The following is a 22777-nucleotide window of genomic DNA, read 5'->3' as shown; positions in this document are numbered from 1 at the left end:
AACTTTAATTCAGCAAATTCAGGAAGGGTTTTTTAGTCTCTTCAAATAATCTGAATCTCTCTGAATATTTTTTAGAGGTTTTAAAGGGTGACTAAATCTGATGTGCTAAATGAAGTATCTAGCTAACGTTTTTAAAAAGAAGAGCATTGGAAAAAAATACAAAATTGACGGATCCAACCTTTACCCTTCTAATATGACTAGTTTTATCTTTGCACACCCCATTTTGATCTATGGACCATATGCATACCTACTTATATCTGTATCAACATGAAACATACAATTTTTTCATTAAAATCATGCATAGCCTCAAGTCAGGGTTCCTAAAACTGCCTCAAACATTGGATGAATATTTTCTCAAAGCAGAAAAAATACAGAAAATCATACTGAAGCAGAAAGGAGATGCAATAATTATTTTTTCAGCAGAGAGTGCCTGAATTTTTCCAAACAGCATCTTCTGAGGCTAACTCATTGAGAAAATGTATCACTGTTGACTGTAATAAAATTTCCATCCTGAATATATTCCTATAGGTTTTTGGCCAACAATCAGTCAGCTAGTGAAAAAAAAAATGTAGTCTCAAGCAAGAAACTGCTGAGGAATGAGGATTCTAACAGTAAATACTAAGTAGAAATACAGTACTAGTTAACTTAAAACAATTAATTCCTAGAATAAAGGCAGGACCAGTAAATATAAAATAGGCAAGAGCAGAAAAAACATAATTTCAAAGGAACTATGAACTTTCTAAACTAGGGCTTCTCAAATTTTATTGTACATACAGATATTATCTTGCTAAAATTGAGATTCTCACCCAGTAGATCGAGGGTGGGGCTGAGCCTCTGTATCTCCATCTTATGTGATGCAGGTGCTCATGGTTTGTGAACCACATTGGAGTGGGAAGGCTGACACAACATTTAAACTCAAAACAAGGAAACACATCATAGCTGGGGTTTGAATCCTCATTCTACCACTTACTAGCTTGGGCACATTCATTAACCTCCGTGGACCTCAATTTCTTCTCCATAAAGTTAGGGTGATGATAATTTTGATGCTTTTGAACTGTGGTGTTGGAGAAGACTCCTGAGAGTCCCTTGGACTGCAAGGAGATCAAAGCAGTCAATCCTAAGAGAAATCAACCCTGAATATTCATTGGAAGGACTGATGCTGAAGCTGAAGCTCTAATACTTTGACCAGCTAATGCAAAGAGCCGACTCACTGGAAAGACTCTGATGCTGGGAAAGACTGAAGGCAGGAAGAGAGGGGATAACAGAGAATGAGATGGTTGGATGGCATCACTGACTCACTGGACATGAGTTTGAGCAAACTCTGGGAGATGGTGAAGGACAGGGAAGTCTGGTATGCTGCAGTCCCATGGGGTAGAAAAGAGTTGGACACGACTGAGTGACTGAACAACAAAATAGAGCTTCATTTCTGATAAGCTGGTAAGGTAATCCATGTAAAATATCTAACAGAGAGCCTAAGAAAGCGTCGTAGTTATTCCACGTTAGTCGTGAGCAATTATGACTTAGGGATTTGGCGTGACATCTATTTGAGATGATGACTAAGGTAGTCACCTGAACATATAAGGTTTTTAACAATTGGGACTCGGCAATGGCACATTGACAAAGAATCCTATAAACCCAAGAGGAGAAGAAGAAACCCACCTTCTACTTTACAGTCAAAGGAATCCCCTGCTTCATCTCCTGGTGGTTTGGAGTTGGACTTCTGAAGGTCTTCCTGAGCACTCTCAACACTATTATAAACCCATTGTATGGAATCTTGCTGGAAATGAAGGAAAGAAACCTCAGAGGTATTTACTATCAGTGTTTCCTAAAATGCATATCCATTTCATAAATGTACTTCAGAAGAAGAGCTGACAATCTTATTCACCCTTCTAGTTTAAATACAATAAAATTTGAGAGAGAAGGAAAGTCAGTGTCTAAAACTGACAGGAAGTCAATGGCAATTAATATTGTTTTTAACAAACTGACCTTTTTAAGCTTGAGGGTTTTTTCTTCCAAAGATAGTTTTTTAAATAAGATGTATTTCCCAAATGTCTTACTCAAATGACTCAAGCATAACATATAATGAACTATAAATTACATTTGTAAACAAAATAAATGGTAGATGGATACTTTTCTGAAGAAGCAGTCATCTGTAAGTGTACAGATGATTTAAATGTACTTCTTTAAAAAATATTTTTTATGTAGACTAGTTTTATAGTCTTCATTGAATTTGTTACAGTGTTCTGTCTGTTTTAGGTTTTAGTTTTTGGCCGTGAGGCATGTGGGATCTTAGTTCCCTCACCAGGGATTGAGCCTGCATCCCCTGAACTGGAAGGCGAATCGCAACCACTGGACTACCAGGGAAGTCCCTAAAAAGCTCTCTCGTAACAGTCACACATGTTTCAAATACACTTAATGTTTTTCTTGAATCAAACCAATAAGAAAACTGGAAGAAGATCTTTCAACTTATGGGGCCCCCAACTGATATAACTACCTTTTAATCCTTCTACATCATAAATGATCCTATATTTTTTAAGTAGCAGTTCCCCATCTTATTCAGATAAATGAGAAAGATGAAATGGCTACCAAGTAAACATTTACAGGGTTGCATTACTTTAATGTTTGTAGTTTTCCTAGGTAGGGTGATAAGATGAGCTGCACGACTGAAGTGTGATATAACTTGTATTATCCATCTTCACAATTGTGTTTAATTATTGTAGTGCTATACATTATTAAAGGCTTCCCTGATAGCTCAGTTGGTAAAGAATCTGCCTGCAATGCGTGAGATGGGGGTTCGATCCTTGGGTTGGGAAGATCCCCTGGAGAAGGGAAAGGCTACCCACTTCAGTATTCTGGCCTGGAGAATTCCATGGACTGTATAGTCCATGGGGTCGCAAAGAAACAGACATGACTAAGAGACTTTCATTTCATTTATACATCATTAAGGGCTTGGACATGACTGGGCAACTGAACTGAACTGAACTGAACTGAAGGGCTTCCCTGGTGGCTCAGATGGTAAAGCCTGCAATGCGGGAGACCTGGGTTCAATCCCCAGGTTGGAAAGATCCCCTGGAGAAGGGAATGGCAACCCACTCCAGTACTCCTGCCTAGAAAATCCCACGGATGGAGGAGCCAGGGGCTCGGCTTCGAAAAGTCGGACATGACTGAGCAACTTCATTTTCACATATCATTAAAAGGCTTCCCAGGTGGCGCAGTGGTAAAGAATCCAACTGCCAATGCAGGAGATGCAAGAGATGAGGGCTCAATCCCTGGATCAGGAAGATCCCCTGGAGAAGGAAAGAGCAACCCACTCCAGTATTCTTGCCTGGAAAATTCCATAGATAGAGAAACCTGGTGGGCTACAGTCCATGACATTGCTAAGAGTCAGAGCAACTAAGCACCAATACCACATCATTAAAGTGCTAGTTAACACTTAATCATGCAAATAAACTTTGGTAACTGGTTGTGACCTTCAAGGAACCAATCCCCCAGAATCCAAACCTTTGTGTAGCTCCTTCTGACCCTGGGCTTGGTCATGTGATCTGACTTTTCGGAGGGCTAGTAACAAGCACAATATAGAGATCATCACTTGGAATATTCCCTCTTGAAACCTAGACACTATGCAGAAAGGAGAATTATGCTTAGGACTGGAAAGGAGAGCCAGGTGGAGTGGCTCTTGAGTGAGAAACCTTCAGGAGGGGACCCCAGCACCAGTCAGTTCCCAGCAGAATGAAGCCCTCAAGGAACCAACACCAAGTCAACCGGAGAAGCAAGAGAAATAATTAATCACTGTTGTTCCAAGTCACAAAGTTTGGAACAGTCTGTTTTGCAGCAATGGATACCTGCTAGAGTGTGTTATTTACCTGGTGAATTTCTCTGTTTATTTACTCCTTTTCTTAATTATTTCACTGGTCAACACCTCTCCAACAAGGAAGATAAGGGAAATGAAAAGAAACTCAACTCAACTCAGTTTAACTAATTCTTAAAATTCTGGCATAAGGGGAAAGATCTGATCATTTCAGTATCTTTTTAAAACTTCATTCACTAACATAGTTCAATAAATATGTATGAAACTACTGTTAATCCAAGTAACCTATGGATCGGCATGTGAATTCCAATTTGCTATGCTTGTTTGACCTTATTAGTAAGCAGAATTGATTAGCTATTTTCTTGGAGGCTCAGTATTTTGCAGGATGTCAGTCCTGGCCCAAGAGAAAGTAGTCATTCAGCTTTCTATTTTGGACACAAAATCATATTCCCAAATCCAAAAAAAAGGAGTATTTTAGGTGCATGACAGAAAAAAACAGAATGCCTCTCCTTTAGAATTCCTTTTGCACTCAATTAATTTGAGAGAATTTTCTTTTTCTAACCCAATACTCATGAGATAGTAAGTTTAGCTTACCAAATAGGATTTTAACTTTTTTTTTTGTATGGGATGTAAAGTTTGAATCAGAGGACAATGCTTAAAATTTTAAGTAATGGCAAGCACATTGTGGTATTTTCTTTTAAGAGCTAAATTCAGTTACCTAAATAAAACATATCCAACAGTCAATCATGGACTCTATAAAGTATAACCTACAATTTTTTCTCACAGAAGTTTTATAATAAACAGTGTAAGCATTTATAATTCATATATACCAACAAAATATATGCTGACCATTACAGATTCTAAAGCATCTGTCAAGAAAATAGTTCAGGCCTTTAGATTTCAATTTGATAAACACTTAACTAGTTGAAAACTCATCACAAGGAAAATGAAAATAGCCCAGGACACTGTTTAAACTGGTGCTAATACTACAGCAGCAAACTGTGGCCACTTAAGCAGAATCGATTATAACTAATTATACACATAAAAGAAGCATTATGAGACTGACAATGCTGCGCTTAAACATGAACCTGGCAGTGGAAACCACAGACAGTTCTGGCATCATCGCATGCTACCCCCAGGGCCTTCTGAGCGCGCTCGCCATTACAGCTGCACCGAGGGCATTTACCTTCGTTGGTCTCCGGTACTTCCTGCAGGCCGTGACGTGGGCAATTACGCTGGCGTGTGTCTCTTTGCTGACATTGATTCCGTTGACTTTGATGATACACTGCCCAGGGTGAAGACCAGCGGCTGCAGCCACAGTTCCTTTAAATACAAATGAGAAAATTGCCAAAAACTAATTATAGGAATATGATTCATTTCTATCCCATGTAACATAGGGAAGCAACTTTAAGTTCCATATAGCAAATTTTTAAATTAGAGTATAACTGCTTTATAATTTTGTGTTAGTTTTTAATATATATACATCTCCCTTCTCTCTTGAACCTCCCTCCCATCCCATCCCTTTTCCCACCCTTCTAGGTCATCATGAGCTGAGCTCCCTATGCTATACAGCAGCTTCTTAATAGCTATCTATGCACACGGTATATATGTCAATGCTACTCTCCCAATGTGTCGTACCCTCCACTTCCCACCCACCCTGTGTCCACAAGTCCATCGCAGTTTCAAAATATAATAAAGATCTAGCTAGTATGTTCACGGCGGAGAAGGTAATGGCACCCCACTCCAGTATTCTTGCCTGGAAAATCCCACGGATGAAGGAGCCTGGTAGGCTGCAGTCCATGGGGTCGCTGAGGGTCAGACACGACTGAGCGACTTCACTTTCACTTTTCAATTTCATGCATTGGAGAGGGAAATGGCAACCCACTCCAATGTTCTTGCCTGAAGAATCCCAGGGACAGGGAAGCCTGGTGGGCTGCCATCTATGGGGTCGCACAGGGACACAACTAAAGTGACTTAGCAGTGTGTTCATGGGCTTCCCTGGTGGCTCAGATGGTAAAGAATCTGCCTGCAATGTGGGAGGGCCGGGTTCAATCCCTGGGTTGGGAAGATTCCCTGGAGAAGGGAACAGCTGCCCACTCCAGTATTCTTGCCTGGATAATTCCATGGACAGAAGAGTTCTTGATGAATTTGGCTCTGATGGCAATGCCTTCTCAAACATTCTCTATTTATTTGGCCATTCAAACTGTATTGAAGAGAATATCTTGCCACCCCATCTAAGAACTCGTTTGAAGGGATATTATAAAGAGATCTCTATCATGCTAATCAGTTACTTCCCCTTTCAAAAGTCTAATCAATCTAATGTTCTATACATGCAAATATAATGGCAAAATGAGAAAACCAGAAGTACAGGCCTTTTTACCTTCATTTAGTCTACAAAATCTCTAAACATTAAAATAGTCTTCACTTTCATTTTTTTTTAATGACAAAAGAAATTCTTAAAAAAAAATCAAGTCCATAGCAACTAGGAGTGAACTGGATTTGCAAAGAAAATGAGTTTAGGATATGTACAAAGAGTCAGGAAGCAGAGAATTTGTGGAGAATAAAATTAATCAGAAAACATCAACTGTCCACCATTTATTTGCACAGATACAGTGGCATATTCTAACCAGTGAGTTAAGATTTTCAGGACCTGCCAATCAATACTATTTGATATTCTGAACAAATCAACATTTACAAAGCACCACTGCTAAATACAATATGTGTAACTAATATCAATGATTACAAAATTATCATAAGCATGTTAGAAGAACCTTCCTTTGCAAGCAAATAATTATTCAACATGTTATTAAACATGTTAAAGAACATAATTGATATTCAAGAAGACAGTATCCATTTTCTTCTCACTAAAATTCACTTCCAGAAATATTAAGTGGTTTTTCTGGACTAAGCTGAGCACTGAAGGAGGGAGGGAGGGACATTATCAGCAGAAAGAACAGCCTGGAATCTTTGAAAAAAAGAAGGTGGGGGGGGGGAGTTGTACAAATGAACTTATCTATAAAACAGAAATAGAGCAACAGACGTAGAAAACAAAGTTATGGTTACCAGGAGGTAAGAAAAAGGGTGGGATAAATTGGAGAATGGGACTGACATATACTCATTATTACATATAGAATAGATAACTAAAAGGACCTACTAATGCACAGCACAGGGAACTCTACTCAATACTTTGTCATGGATTATATGGGAAAAGAATCTAAAAAAGAGTAAATATACGTATATGCATATCTGACTCACTTTGCTGTATACCTGAAGCTAACACAACATTTTAAATCAACTATACTCCAATATTAAAAAAAAAAAAAAAAAAACAAGAAGAAAAGAAAGAACAGCCCTAAAAGAGGTACTGAATCAAGAAATAACCTGGACATTTGGGACCATAGGAGCAATTGGTGTCCGTCTTGAATGAAAGTGAGTGAAAAATACAGGAGGACAAAGCAGAGGCAGGTTTTGAAACTTACAAAGTGAACATTATTATATACACAAGAGGAAAAACATTTAAGAATTTTAAGCAGAGAAGTGACATGATCCCTCCCCACCCATTGAAACAGGATGGATCATTGGAGTTCAAGTCAAAAATCAAAATCACAGTAAGCATCTACTGCAAATTCCCAGGTTGGAATTAAGGTAGCATTAGTTATGAAGGGGAGAATGAGATCAAGTATTTGATGTTTGATGATGGAGTTGATGGAGAGGTGAGAGTACCCAGGATCATTCCTAAGCCTCTGGGCTCAGTGGCTGAGTAGATGGAGTTACTCAAATAATGAGAGACCACCCAGGGGTAAAGCAACTTCAGAGAATAGATGAAAAGTTCAACTGGGGAAAATACTGGATTTTAAGGTGCCAAAGGGGCATTGATGAATAATAAACAATTAGATCTTGGCTACAGAATTCAAGGAATCTGAGCAAAGAAATTCAGAAATCCCCAGCAAAGAGGATCAATACAATTGTTTATGTAGAAAGCACAGGAGGCAGAGAAGAGAAGAGAGTGCCAACAGTTAAGGGGTCAACAGATGAAGAGTTGGCAGAGAAGGGATAGGAGAAAAATCTGAAAAGCACCATCTCAGAAGTCAAAATATGAACGTTTCACCCCAACAAGACTAGTCAGTTTAAACAAATGGGACAGAAAATTCAATTAAGACAGGAACTTTCAATATCCTTTGCACTTCTCAGTTTAGTCCATGATTACTCTTATAAGACAAGGGCTACTCTTGAAGACATGGGTACGAGGTGGGAGGCGCTATCGCACTGGGCTGAAATTCAAGTAGGATGTGAGGAAGATCCAGCCAAAATACAGAGCAGCATTTCAGGAAGTTGGGTCATGACAAAAATTAAAGTCCTGAGAGCAATATTCTGGAGCTGAGGGTCTCAATCTTTGACATGCGTATCAATCACCTGGGCGGGGGTGGTCTTGTTGAAATGCAGATTCTGATTCAGTAAGTATTGGATGGGGCCTGAGATTCTGCATTTCTAACCATCTCCCAAGTGATGCCAATGCTGTCAGTCTATGGACCAAATTTTGAGTGTCAAGGATCTAGAGGGGAAAATAAGGAAGAAGGCAAGTTTTGAGTTTGCTGTTCAATTCAAGATAGCTTTGTTTCTTTGTTTATTTCAATGAGGAAAAAGCTGACCACTTTTATGTGTGCTGTGTATGCTGAGTTGCTTCCGTTGTGTCTGACTCTTTGCGATCCCATGGACTATAGCTCTCCAGGCTCCTCTGTCCATGGGATTCTCCAGGTAAGAATACTGGAGTGGGGTGCCATTTTCTTCTCCAGAGGATCTTCCCCACCTACGGATCGAACTGGCATCTCTTAAGTCTCCTGCATTGGCAGCCGGGTTCTTTACCACACGCGCCACCTGGGAAGCCCAAGGCTATTTTTATAGCCTCTACTATAGTAATTCAGTGAAGAGAAAGGCTGAAAATTCTGTAAGGGGACTATCTGACAGTGTAATACCGCACAGGCAGTATCTGAAGGGATAGGCTCCAGAATCTTTATAGAGATATTAACATTGAACTCAAGAGAAGAAAATGGAAGACCTGTTCCTCTAGAGTAGGAGAAAAACAGATGATGACCAAATAACCAGGACTTGGAAGGCTTCATACCTGGGAGACAGGAGGCAATGACGGGGAGAAAACTGATCAGACACGTAAGCAGACTGCTGAGTAGTAACAGGGGCTCAGTGAAAGACTAGACGGTGACTTGGGATGACACTAATCCCACATCCGTGACAATTCTTTGTCAGCTGCTCAGAAGAAATAGCAAAGGCTGTAATTAGGTTTATCTGAGGCCAAAACGCACCTGAGGATAAGGCCAAGAGGACCCTGGAGGCACCTGAGAGACAGGATTGAGAGGACCCTAATGAAGTAGACAAGTGACGGCAGTGACCCACCATGGGGATAAAGCTGGCTCAGGGAGGAAGTGGTACTCTGAAGGATGTAATTCACCAGCAGAAAAGGAGAAGTATCCAAAGCTTGGACAACCCTATCGAATTTTGCTTATCATTTTTTATTGAACTACAGTTCACTTACAAACCAACTGAATTTTAAAACAACCTGAGAATATCAAAGTGATGAGAGATCAAAAAAAAAAAAAAAAGACTCCAGCACCAGAACCTGGCATACTGGAATTGTAGATTCCACAGGTAGAAGTTCAGTCATTGATATGCTCTAGTGTGCGACCATGGGAAAGGGCTGAAGAAGAAAAATGGGAAAGAAGTTTATTTTTTCATGGCAAGATTACAGTGCAAAAGGAAACCACAGGCTATTATCTTATTTCATATTCACTCAAAAGGAGAAGCACATGAGCATTTCTTTGTTTTCTTCTTCAGAAGCAAAAGGCATAGTAACCAGAATTGGACTTAACCCTACGACTAAGTTTCCAAAATACAACCTTGCTCCTTAAAAGACAAGGAAAGAAAAAACTTGATTCACTCCAGTTTTCAGTTATTTCATAGTACTAATAAAGTGATTGGCTCCTTTTTGGTCTAGTGAAAATGAAGGAAATACTTGTCACATCAGACATCCCTTTCACTATGCAATGAATCCCATTTCGTTAACGAGTAACTGGAAATATTTGAAATATCTATTAATCTATGTATTTTAAAAGTCTGAGTGAAAAGTTTTTGAAGTAAGGTTAATTTTTATCACACATACACTAATGAAAGTGATTTTATAGACTCTAATAGAGGTCTAGCTAGTATGTTCTTGATAAATTTGACTCTGATAGCAACGTCATCTCAAAATTTCCCAGTCTAATGTTGGAATGATCATGTTGAGATGCTTTACAATTCACATATCTTAGTAATGAAAAGCACGTATATCTCTTGTGAAGATAAACACGTCGCTTACTGTGATCTTTCTTGCTACAGCAGCAATTTATTTACTGTGGTTAGTAATGTGGGATCTAACAGTTATTTCTTTAAATTACATCAATGTTAGCATAAAATTTAAAAGTGTGTATGTTAACAAGAGATATCAAAAGCTGATTTGCCTGTCAAACAGAAAGAGAATAAAATATAAACATTAAGTTTTGGGTCCCCTAAATTATTTAATTTAAAATGCATTTGATGGTTTATAAAACACATGGTTTATGAGACCCCTTGAAGTAATCATACAGCAGCAGACGCTACATAAACCACACAGATAATTCTTAAACCCAAACTCACATATAGAATTGCTGACAGAAATACAGTAATATGCTGTCAGAGAAAAACAGACCATCTTAAAATCATTACATCCTTTGATTACATTGAAACATGGAGAAAAGTGAGAGGAATAATTCTCTTATGAATTTTTAACAATGATAAATTTGTCTTACAATTTGGAGAAGTTTTTTTTTTTTTTTAAGTAAGAGTTTCTGGTGGAGGTGGTTGAGTCACTAAATCATGCCTGACTCCTGAGACCCCATCTAATGTAGCCTGCCAGGCTTCTCTGTCCACGGGATTTCTCAGGCAAGGATACTGGAGTGGGTTGCCATTTCCTTCTCCAGGGGATATTCCTGACCCAGAGATTGAACCAGAGTCTCCTGCACTGCAGGAAGATTCTTGACCAACTGAGCCACTACCATTGAGCTAATACAGCAAACATTGAGAATATCCATAGCAACATGATTGCACACATTTTTGTTCAGTAAGGACCATTCAAACCTGCTGGCCAGTTGGACACCACACAGAACCGCTTCCTCACCTCTTCCTACTGCGTGCACCACCGAAGGGCCATATCCTCGGATCTGGAAGCCAAGTCCTTCCGCTGAATCTGGGATTTTCACTGTCCTAAAGTCAATAGAAAATAAGGTAAGATGACTTTAAAATGCCACAACTGGTTAAAACAATAGCTGTCCACACAGCTATTGTGGACTGAATAAAATTCAATCCTTCCATAAACACATATCTGGGGTCTAATGTGTGAAAGAGACTGGGCTGGATAAGCATGGGGGGTGCACTTCCAAGGGACCCAGAGCAGGCACCCAAGATCTCCCACTGAACACAGTCATTGCACAGAATATCCTGACCAAGGAACAGGCTCTGGTCACACCAACCTCCCTTTGAATCTTTATTTAGTCCCTTAATACTTGGCTAACTTGGATGAACTGCTTAACTGAGCCAGTTTCCGCAAAAAGATGATGATGTTAAAACTACTTTGCAGGGTGTCAGTGAAGGTGAAAAGAGAAACCTTTGGTAAACTGCCCTGTCTCATGCTATGAACTGCGCAAGTACTTAGTACAATGGAAGCATCTCTCCCTAGTTTACTCTGACAAAGCCTTTGGTGCACTTTGCAAAGTCTCACTTTTAAAATTAACATAAAAGAAACACAAGGTTCATCCATTTCCACCTGTTGGGAACTTCAGCAAAGAGCAACAACAAAGAGCTGGTTTTAAAGAATAGACCTGTCAAACACAGTATCAAAATCATTTATTTAAGAATATGATTAACTTTAGTGTTCATTCAGTGGAATTTCAAAAGGATAACACATCAAAAGGTAAATCTGAATAAGAAAAGCCGTATTTTTTAATGAGCCCACATGGAAATGAAGAGGAAGAGATGGAGATCTTGAGTCAGCCATCATGGCAAACCAGGGAGGGAGTAATAAACTGGCATTAATAAACAAGCTACTCCAAGGAAGGAAGGCAGAAATCAGAGAGCAACAATGAAAAGCAGCGAACTCGAGATAAGACACAACATCATAACAACAAAAATGAGTCTAAATAAATTTCCAGAGAGAGCAAAGACAAATGAATACCATGTAATAAATGTTGATGAATGGCACTTGATGCCCCAAAAACAAAAGTGTTTTCCAAAAGATGATGAATGAATCATGAAATAAAAGCTGGCAGCATTTCAAAGGAACATGAGACAGTCTGAAGTTAGGTAGAGCAGCACTTACTCACTGCTTATGAAAGAGCTGGGGGAGCTGTGTGAGCAATGCTGCGTCTAGAAAACTTCAGAAAGATACACGCTGCACTTAGACTTGAAGGCAGAGGGTGGCCCTATAATTTCAAATATAACCCTGGCAGGCATTCTGGCAATCTGTGACAGAAATGCAAACTATCAGTTTTAGGGCAGCCTGAAAGTGTTATTATAGAATTTAAAGAATCCTTTGTCCATGGAATTCTCCAGGCAAGAATATTGGAGTGGGTAGCCATTCCCTTCTCCAGGGGATTTCCTGACCCAGGAATCAAATCCAGGTTTCCCGAGTTATAGGCAGATTCTTTATCATCTGAGCCACCAGGGAAGCCCTGAAAATGTTATATAAATTAGGTTACACACTATGAAGTGATCTGTATATTGGTGGCACTGAGCTTATGGAATGAATTTATCCTTTATCCTTAATTAAACACTTTGCTATATAAGGCTATATCTGCTTCTTTTACAACACCTTGCTCCTAGGGTCTGTCAAAGGTACACTGGAAGATGGAAGATTGACTAAGGAAAAGAAAAGGGAATAAACACATCTTCTGAGCATGAAATAAAAAATAGAGGTAGCTTAGGCTTCTCTATGAATAAGAGAATGAGAGTTCTTGAATGAGGGTTCACTTTTGCTGAAATGGGCTTCCCGGGTGGCACTAGCAGTAAAGAACCCACCTGCCACTGCAACAGACATAAGCAATGCAGGTTTGATCCCTGGGTCAGGAAGATCCTCTGGAGAAGGAAATGGCAACCCACTCCAGTATTCTTGACTGGAGAATTTCATGGACAGAGGAGGCTGTCGAGCTACAGTTTATAGGGTGACAAAGAGTTAGACATGACCGAAGTGACTTAGGACTCACACTAAAATAACTTGGACCTTTCTGGCCATGGTGAATTATTGGTGCTTTTGAACTGTGAAAAATTCATAATGGACTCTCAAAACTCTTTATGAGTAAAGTCTATCCTTATATTGCTATTCGAGGTTGACTTTGCTCTAATCTTCAAGATTATTACATTTTAAACAAAATTTGTACAGAACACTGTGAGATGCATTTTGTTCATAACACTGTAATTCTCTTCATAAAATGACCTTTGGAAAATATGTTTCCCTGCTCGGACCACTATACTATTAAATGAAGGATTAAATTTATACAAGAGGAATGCTCATTTCCTGTAGAAAATGAGTGCACTAAATTATCTGCTACAAAGCCTTTTGAAAAATTCCTTGATATAATCAATGTGTAAACTACAGATGGGTTCAAAAGAAAAATTCTGTTGTATTTGCCTGTCATTTTTTGCCTTTTTACTACATAAATTATAAGTGGCCATTGTAAGAAAATATGAGAATGATTGACAGGAATCATATGTTAGAATAAGGGCATAAAGGAAAGGTTACAATATTTAAGACAGATTAAAAATAAAAAGGAAAAACTTGAGTATTCCATATAGTATCACTGACTCAACAGACATGAGTTTGAGCAAAGTCCAGGATATAGTAAAGGACAGGGAAGCCTGGCGTCCTGAAGTCCATGGGGTCACAAAGAGCTGGACATGACTTAGCGACTGAACAACAACAATTCTCAAAACAGTCTTGAAATACAATGTGAAACTTACTTTTCATGTAATAAAGAAGCAGTGGGGGAAAAATGAAATAAAAGAACAGATAAGCATCACAGATAACATCACTGGAGGACATACTACGTGCTGAACACATGACTAGGTTCTTTACAAACCTAGATTCATTTAAGTTCTTAGCACCTCTGTAACACTCTTACAGTCCCCATTTTTTTATGGATAAGGATACTGAAACAACACAATTAACAAGCAAGTGGTGAAAGAGCCTTGAATCTGGACCAGAAATACAGGGTTTCAGATATGGTGCAGCAGACATGGAAGGAAGCATCAGAACACCCAGGTTCAACCCTGCTCATCTAGCAACTAATTCTAAGACTAAGGATTTGCCTCTTTCTATTCAGTATTGAAGTGGATGACTTCCCAGTCCTCTGAATTGAGATGTCTATGATCAGTGAAAAGTATTTACAAGGTTAAATCAGAGGGCAAGGAACCATGGTGACAGCCTTTAGTTTACTAATAATTGCTCTGGAATCCTACTGCCTAATCCTTTTCCAGCCTGTCCTTTTCCTTTTAAATGCCCATGCAGAGTATATCACATGAAATGCTGGACTGGATGAAGCACAAGCTGGAATCAAGATTGCCAGGAGAAATATCAAAAACCTCAGATATACAGATGACACCACCCTTATGGTAGAAAGTGAAAAAGAACTAAAGAGCCTCTTGATGAAAGTGAAAAAGTGAAAGAGGAGAGTGAAAAAGTTGGCTTAAAGCTCAACATTCAGAAAACTAAGGTCATGGCATCCAGTCCCGTCACTTCATGGCAATTAGATGGGGAAACAATGCAAACAGTGACAGACTTTATTTTTTTGAGCTCCAAAATCACTGCAGATGATGACTGCAGCCATGAAATTAAAAGGCACTTGCTCCTTGGAAGGAAAGCTATGACCAACCTAGACAACATATTAAAAAGCAGAGACATTACTTTGCTGACAAAGGTCCATCTAATCAAAGCTATGGTTTTTCCAGTAGCACATATGGATGTGAAACTTGGACCTTTAAGCTGAGCACTGAAGAACTGAAGGTTTTGAACTGTGGTGTTGGAGAAGACTCTTGAGAGTCCCTTGGAGAGCAAGGAAATCAATCCAGTCCACCCTAAAGGAAATCAGTCCTGAATATTCATTGGAAGGACTGCTGCTGAAGCTGAAGCTCCAATACTTTGGCCACCTGATGTGAAGAAATGACTCTCTGGAAAAGACCCTGATGTTGGGAAAGACTGAAGGCAGGAGAAGGGAATGACAGAGGATGAGATGGTTGGATGGTATCACCGACTCCATGGACTTAAGTTTAAGCAAGCTCTGGGGATGGTGATGGACAGGGAAGCCTGGCATGCTACAGTCCATGGGATTGCAAAGAGTCAGATACAACTGAGGGACTGAACTGAAATTCAGAGGTAGGCAACTAGGTAAGCTTCATCTTAGATAGGATTGGATAAAAGGGAAGTAATAGATCATAATTGGGCTTCCCTGGTGGCTCAGTGGTAAAGAATCTGCATGCCAAGGCAGAAGACTTGGGTTTAACCCCTGGGTCAGGAAGACCCCTGAAGAAGGAAATGGCAACCTACTCCAATATTCTTGTCTGGGAAATCCCATGGACAGAGGAGCTAGGTGGGCTAAAAGCCGGTCATGGTCACAAAGACAACAAAACACCTTAATTAGTCTTAGGGAAAAGACATTATTATGGTTATCTGCTGCCCTCTGTCTCAAAGTCTTCCTAAATTACTAACCTTGATGAGTCGTGCTCACTCCTTCAGACCCCCTGGTAAGCCATGGGTAGAAGCTAGAGCCTCTACCTGGATGACACTGCAGAACTAGCCCATTACATTGCACTTCAACTCCTAAGATAAATGATGGATTCAGCTATTGCTGAAAATACATATCAAGGTAGGGAAGATACTATACCATATATACTTAGAATATTTTCATAAGTAGTTAAAATAAACTCTTTTGCTTCTGAAGTGGTAATCTTCATTTATCTTAAAATTAATGAAGTTGCTTATTACTATAGAAAAATAATATAATTCAAAGAGAAATATGGATAAATAATATAATTTAAAGAGAAATATGAATATAAACATGTTAAGACATTATGCTAAGTACTTTATATACATTCTCTTGATTAATTGGTTCATGGAAATCTGATTCAGGGACACTACATCATTGATGATTTTCAGACCAAAAGCCAATGTTTCCCAAGTATATCCATAATATCTTATTAATTTTTTTTCAAAAAGCCCCCAGATCATTAATCATGCTCCCATTCTATAAAGATGTAATTATGTGTATCCCCTTGTGGACCTGACACAAAGAGCTCACTGATTGGAAAAGACCCAGCACCAGGAGTTTGTGAAGAACAGGGGAGCCTGGTGGGCTACAGTCCACAGGGTAGCCAAGGACGGGACATGAATAGCTGACTACGTGAGCAACTGAACAACAACAAATTGTGTGTTTCAACACAGGGTGTCTCATCCGTTCATAGTCCCTGAAATCCTTGGATTTAGGGAGCATGAGGGAATAAAGTTTCCATTACCAAGTGTCCTGCTGGTTTTCCTACTGGTAATCAAGCTCAACCCAACCCAAACAAGAAAAATTAGGGTAACAAAAAGAAAATATTATTTCTGCTGAAACTAACCTGCTTTAAGTAGCAACATAAAGTAGCTTAACCATCATAAGCAACGTAACTTTTCCATCATCTAAAGACCAGTATCAGTGATGTTGGTGAGGTGCAAATGTGCAAGCAGTGAGATGCTTAATTTCAGACACTGGTTTTGCTAACTTTTCTATTTTACTCGCTAATGTCTAATGTTTCAAACACTGTATAAACTATACAACTTACTCCCTTGGCTTTGTGCTCACGAGAACTCTTAGAGGTTTTCTGCTATTTAAGCATGATTTCAGGAAGCAATCCACTTCATTGAAAGGTCTCATAAAAACTAGGTCACCATTAATCGCAAAAATCTTTTTCCCAACTTCCATGCCAGCCATCTAGGAGAGAAATAGCAAAAAAAAAAAAAAAATTTTAATAAGAAACCTACTTTTTCACAGAATTAGAATCTGAAAAGGTCTAGAACTTAGTGATTTCTGACATTTTAACACATCTGCAATGTTTTTATACAACGTCATAGTACAGAACTGTGGAAGAGATAACAGTTACTCCCTTTGATTCAGTTTTTCATTGGATCACCCATCTCTACTGAAATTCTCCCTCCTTCTAGGACTTAACATTGTACTTCACCTGTGACCCTTCTTTTCTGTTATCTTTAATAGTTCTTCTTACTTCATCCTTTTAACTACAGTCAAACCTCAGGTTAATTGTTTTTCCTGTGTTTTCCATCTATATCCAATTAACTCAGAGAGTTACAACCTCTATACAGACATGGATGACAACCAAATATGCATCTCTAGCCTGACACAGCATAGGTGTCTGCAGGGCAGGAGAGAGAAATGCCTGGAATCCAAGGAAGAACTCCAACAGGCATGGATCACAAGACGTTGGAAGGATAACAAGGAAGACATTATCTCTGCATGCCAACCAGGTCAATCTTCTTAACTAACTCTACTGCCTAAAAGGGAAAAAATGGGGTGGCTCAGGGGTAAAGAATCCACCTGCCAGTGCAAGGGACTCAGGAGACTCAGGTTGCATACCTGGGTCAGGAAGATACTCTGGAGGAAGAAATGGCAACCCACTCCAGTATTTCTGCCTGGGAAATCCCATGGACAGAGGAGCCTGGCGGGCTACAGTCCATGGGTTCACAAATAGAAATGATTAAGCAACCCACTCCAGTGTTCTTGCCTGGAGAATCCCAGGGACGGGGGAGCCTGGTGGGCTGCTGTCTATGGGGTCGCACAGAGTCGGACACGACTGAAACGACTTAGCAGCAGCAGCAGGCACGCACACACACATGCACACTGCCTGTAAACTATAGTATATGCTGATTACTAGCTAAAGGATGAAAACCTGGCAGAGGGCATTTTATTGGTGGCAGAGTCGGGTGAACCTGCACTCCAAGAACATCATCTGAAAATGGGGAAACATTTCCTCATCATAGAAAATTAACAAAAAAAGTTATTTGTTGGCCAGGCCCACTAACAGGGTATGACCTGAGCAGATTTATTTTCTCTGACATTAATAGCTATACATAAAGCTTTCAGCGGGCTTCCCTGGTGGCTCAGCAGAAAGAACTGGTCTACCAATGCAGGAGACCCAAAAGACTCAAGTTTGATCTCTGGGTCAGGACAATCCCCTGGAGAAGGAAATGGCATTCTGCTTCAATATTCTTGCCTGGAAAAATCCCATGAACGGAGGAGCCTGGTGGGCTACAGTCCATGGGGTCGCAAAGAGTAGGACAGGACTGAGTGACCAAACAACAGAAAGCTGTGTCTTTCATGAGGCTGACAAAAGCAGAGACCTTGGGCATCAGCAGCTAGAATGAGTGATAGCTGGCTACTGACTTTAAATAGGTTCAAAGTTAAAAGCCATGCTTTACTCATTCTCACATTCCTTATTAAAAATTTATATACTGAGAAACATTTTCTTGAGGAGTAAGCATTTTACAAGGCAGACAAAGGTAGGAACACTTTAAACCCAATATACTTGGGACAGAACATTACAATGCATGTTTCATGAGGGCAGAGAATTTTGTCTATTTCCTTCACTGCTGTATTCCCAGAGCCTAGAATGCTGCCAATCACATAACGGGTACTAAATAAATATTCCTGAAGGAGTGAATGGATGAATGATTGGGAGATTCCTCTGTTTAAAAGTCTGGTGAGGTGAGAGTACATTAATCAGCATTAACCCAATGAGAAAATCAATCAAAGCATGTGCTTTACTGATGGAAATTGTATTTAAATAAGATAACCAAAAATGATAGGATTATGATTCACACACACACACACACACACACACACACACATATATGGGGAGGGGGGCGCTTCCCTGGTGGCTCAGACGGTAAAGCATCTGGTTGCAATATGGAAGACCCGGGTTTGATCTCTGGGTCAGGAAGATCCCCTGGAGAAGGAAATGGCAATCCACTCCAGTACTCTTGCCTGGAGAATCCCATGGATGGAGGAGCCTGGTAGGCTACAGTCCATGGGGTCACAAAGAGTCGGATACAACTGAGTGATTTCACTTTCTTTTTCTTTCATACACACACACACACACACACACACACACACACACACACACTGTTGATGTTGTTGTTAAGTCACCCAGTCATGTCCAGTTCTTTGTGACCCAATGGACTGCAGCACACCAGGCTTCCCTGTTCCTTACCATCTCCTGGAGTTTGCTCAAGTTCATGTTCTTCGCACTGGTGATGCCATCCAGTCATCTCATCCTCTGACACCCTCTTCTCTTTCTGCTCTCAGTCTTTCCCATCATCAGGGACTTTTCCGATGAGTCATCTGTTCGCATCAGATGACCAAACTACTGGAGTTTCAGCTTCAGCATCAGTCCTTCCAGTGAATATTCAGGGTTGATCTCCATTAAGATTGGCTGGTTTGATCTCCTTGCTGTTCAAGGGACTTTCAGGAGTCTTCTCCAGCACCACATTTCGAAGGTATCAAATCTTTGGTGTTCTGCCTTCTTCACAGTCCGGCTCTCACAACCATACATGACCACTGGGAAGACCATGGCCTTGACTATACAGACCTTTGTCAGCAGAGTAACATCTCTGCTTTTCAAAACAGTCTAGGCTTGTCATTGCTTTCCTGCTGAGAAGCAATGGCCTTCTGATTTCATGCATGGCTGCAGTCACCATCCACAGTGATTTTGGAGCCCAAGAAGAGGAAGTCTGTCACACTTCTACCTTTTCCCCTTCTGTTTGCCATGCAGTAATGGGGCTGGACAGAGGAGCCTGGTGGGCTACCGTCCATGGGGTCTGTAGCAAAGAGTTGGGCAACACTGAGTGACTAACACACACACACACACACACACACAAGGGAGCTGGATGCCATGATCTTAGCAGATACACATACTACCTAATGTATAAAACAGATACCTAAGGAGAACCTACTGTATAGCATGGGGGGGGGGTGGAAAGAAAGTGCCATCTGTTTGTAGGACATATATTAAGCTAAGCTTAAAAATGCATTCCAATATACACTGGGTGCAGACAAATACTGTTTGGTTCCACTTACACGAGGTACCTAGAATAGTCAAATTCATAGAGTCAGAAAGTCCACTGGCAGATCCCAGGCACAAGGGGCTGGGACAGGGGAGGAGAAAAAATGGGCAGCTATGATTTAATGGGGACAGAGTTTCAGTTTATGAAGTGAAAATTTTTGAGAGCTGGATGATGGTGAGAGTTGCACAACGATGTGAATGTGCTTAGTGCCAATGAACTGTACAGTTAAATATGTTTAAAATAGTATGTTTTATATTATGTGCCTTTTACCACAATAAAAAAATTTAAGTGATAGGGAAATAGAAAACACAGCTCTTGATTCAGTGGAAGAATCATGTAACATGCATAACAGTCCCACCCTATACAGTCTCCACCAGGTTGCAGACTAGAATCAGACATGGACTAAACCGCTTGGACTCCTACAAGGTCAAGTTGAAGCTGTACATCTTTACAATACCTCCCCCACTCTCCTTAGGTACTCAGACACCCTCTTTCACAAATCCTAACAGTATTACAAAAAACCTCAGAATAAGATTATTCAGAGTCATTATTTTCAATAAAGATACTTGAAGGCTGATTTCAGTTTTTTAAAAAACTTTTAAATGTGTATGTCACAGACAAAAAGTTTAAATAAAAACACTAATTTACATTACCTCAGCATTAGACCCCTTTTCCACCAACTTTATTATTGGAACTTTATTTTTGTCTTCTAATCCAAAACCATAGCTGCCTTCATTGGATTTAATCTGAAATGTAAAATATTAACATGACTAACAAAACAACTATGAAAAAAATTACAAATCAAACAGATTGAAATGATACATTGTATCACCAAACATGTTTATGTAATCTATCAATGTCTAATGAAGAAGAAAATCTGCACAGCATAGTAATAAACTTACCAATAAGGATTTAGCTATAACATTTTCCACAACTTTTAAATCATGTTTCATCAGCCGATGTTTCATATTTGACCCTTCCATTTCCTCATCCGCAAAAAAACGGAAAAGTAGAGGTTCGTCTTTGAATTCACTTTTCTCAAGCACTATGGAAATAGAGAGCGAGCCCAAATCAACCTCATTTTCCATACTGACAGACCTCCAGCCTGGAACAAGTTACATTCACAAATATCCCAACGATACTTTTTAATTTCCATAATTTCAAGCTGATGTTTCCTTCAATTACTGTTACCTAAAAGACTGAATTTTTAAAGATAAGTAGTATTTTTTTTTCATGATAAAGTTTTTTGACTTAACCAAATCTGCTGCCTTCCAGATTAAAATCCAACTTTTACTTTCAAAAGATTATATTGAATTTTAAAAATGCATGCAATTAAAAACATAGAATCCTACAGGGTTTTGAATTTGCAGTAAACGTTTTAAGTAAAAGACAAAAACATTTCTGTTTTTAATATCCTGCACAATTATGGGAAAATTCAAATGGGTTAAATGTAGCCTTTATGTGTGTGAGCAATTCTCATCGCAGTTGCTTTTGTTCTAACACTTCAAACCAGAATCTGCCTTCTGGGTGAAATGTGATTTTAGTTTCCACCAATTCCTAGTCATGTGCATAAAAACACTGTTCTCAAATAACCTTATTTCTGCAAAGGTCAGTTTTTCCCTTTTATCTGAATACTAACATTTTCCCCCAAAGTCCCAAGCTGCCTGACATGCTCTAATGATATAAGGTATAAGTTTTGTTAGCCTTTTTTAAAAATAAGGCTACATACTGATAGAAAGAATTTGTTCTCAGTGAGATCCTGACAGCTGTCAAAGTGTCTTAAAAGAGAAATCTTCTTTCTACTTATCTATCCTTATATTCTTATTCTGGAAGCAATACTGGGGAAGTTACTTAAACTCCTTGAACTTCAGTTTCCTCATCGATAATATGTGGGCAATAAAATCTTCTTCATAATGTTGGACAAAACTAAAATGTAACAAATGTAAATAATTTGGCATACAGTAGGCAAAAAAAAAAAAAAGATAGCTCCTTTGTTTCTAATGGAGTTTCAAATCATAACTGTTGATCAGTTATATGTATGGATTGACCTTTAAATGGAAAACTGCTGGCAACATAAATTTAACGAATGAAACTACCAACCACAAATTAAAGGCAACACAAGCCTTTTGTAGCTGACAATAGGAAGGAGAATATAATTGAGATCGAGGTAAGCCTTGCCTAGGGCTTCCCAGGTGGCGCTAGTGGTAAAGAACCCGCCTGCTGATGTGGGAGACATAAGGGATGCAGGTTTGATCCCTGGGTCGGGAAGATCACATAGAGGAGGGCATGGCAACCCACTCCAGTATTCTTGCCTGGACAGGGGAGCCTGGTGGGCTGCAGCCCATAGGGCTGCAAGAGTCGGACAGGACTGAAGCACTCACACAGGTAGGCCTTGCCGACATGACCTGCTTTATTCCCCAAACTCACATGGTGTTTCTGCTACTGCTGTTTTCCTCCACCAAACAGTCAGTCTAAAGGCAGGGAGAGAAAACATCCATAAGGCCAGGCATGAGCCCAACTGGCTGTGCCTTTACTGACAGAGACTTCCATAGGGAAAAACTTTACTGCAACCCAATATTTTAAAATAAATATTTAGATTAAATTGATGCTTGCTGATGCTTTAAAGAGAAAAATCATCAAAATCTTTGAAGGTTTTCAGCTTGATATTATAGTTTTAATTCCATATAATGATGTCATTCCTTCCATTCAATAATTGGCTTTTCAAAGACCAGTATTTCCTGTGGTCCAGAGACACTGGGATGTAATGGAAGTCCCAAAGGAAC

At 39.5% G+C, this 22777-nt stretch overlaps 1 protein-coding gene across 1 annotated transcript in view; it reads right to left on the bottom strand.

The window, feature by feature from the left end:
* PREX2 (phosphatidylinositol-3,4,5-trisphosphate dependent Rac exchange factor 2) overlaps positions 1–22777 on the bottom strand; it is a 293528-nt gene that overhangs the window by 139288 nt on the left and 131463 nt on the right. Inside the window, 6 exon segments of the mRNA NM_001192526.2 lie at positions 1660–1777; positions 4995–5131; positions 11013–11098; positions 16700–16848; positions 20648–20740; positions 20897–21039. Of these exon segments, the coding sequence (NP_001179455.1) occupies positions 1660–1777; positions 4995–5131; positions 11013–11098; positions 16700–16848; positions 20648–20740; positions 20897–21039 (726 nt within the window).

This window comes from Bos taurus, chromosome 14 (genome assembly GCF_002263795.3).
Source record: "Bos taurus isolate L1 Dominette 01449 registration number 42190680 breed Hereford chromosome 14, ARS-UCD2.0, whole genome shotgun sequence".
NCBI lineage: Eukaryota > Metazoa > Chordata > Mammalia > Artiodactyla > Bovidae > Bos > Bos taurus.
Note: the sequence above shows the minus strand (reverse complement) of the source record. Positions and strands in the feature narration are given on the sequence as shown.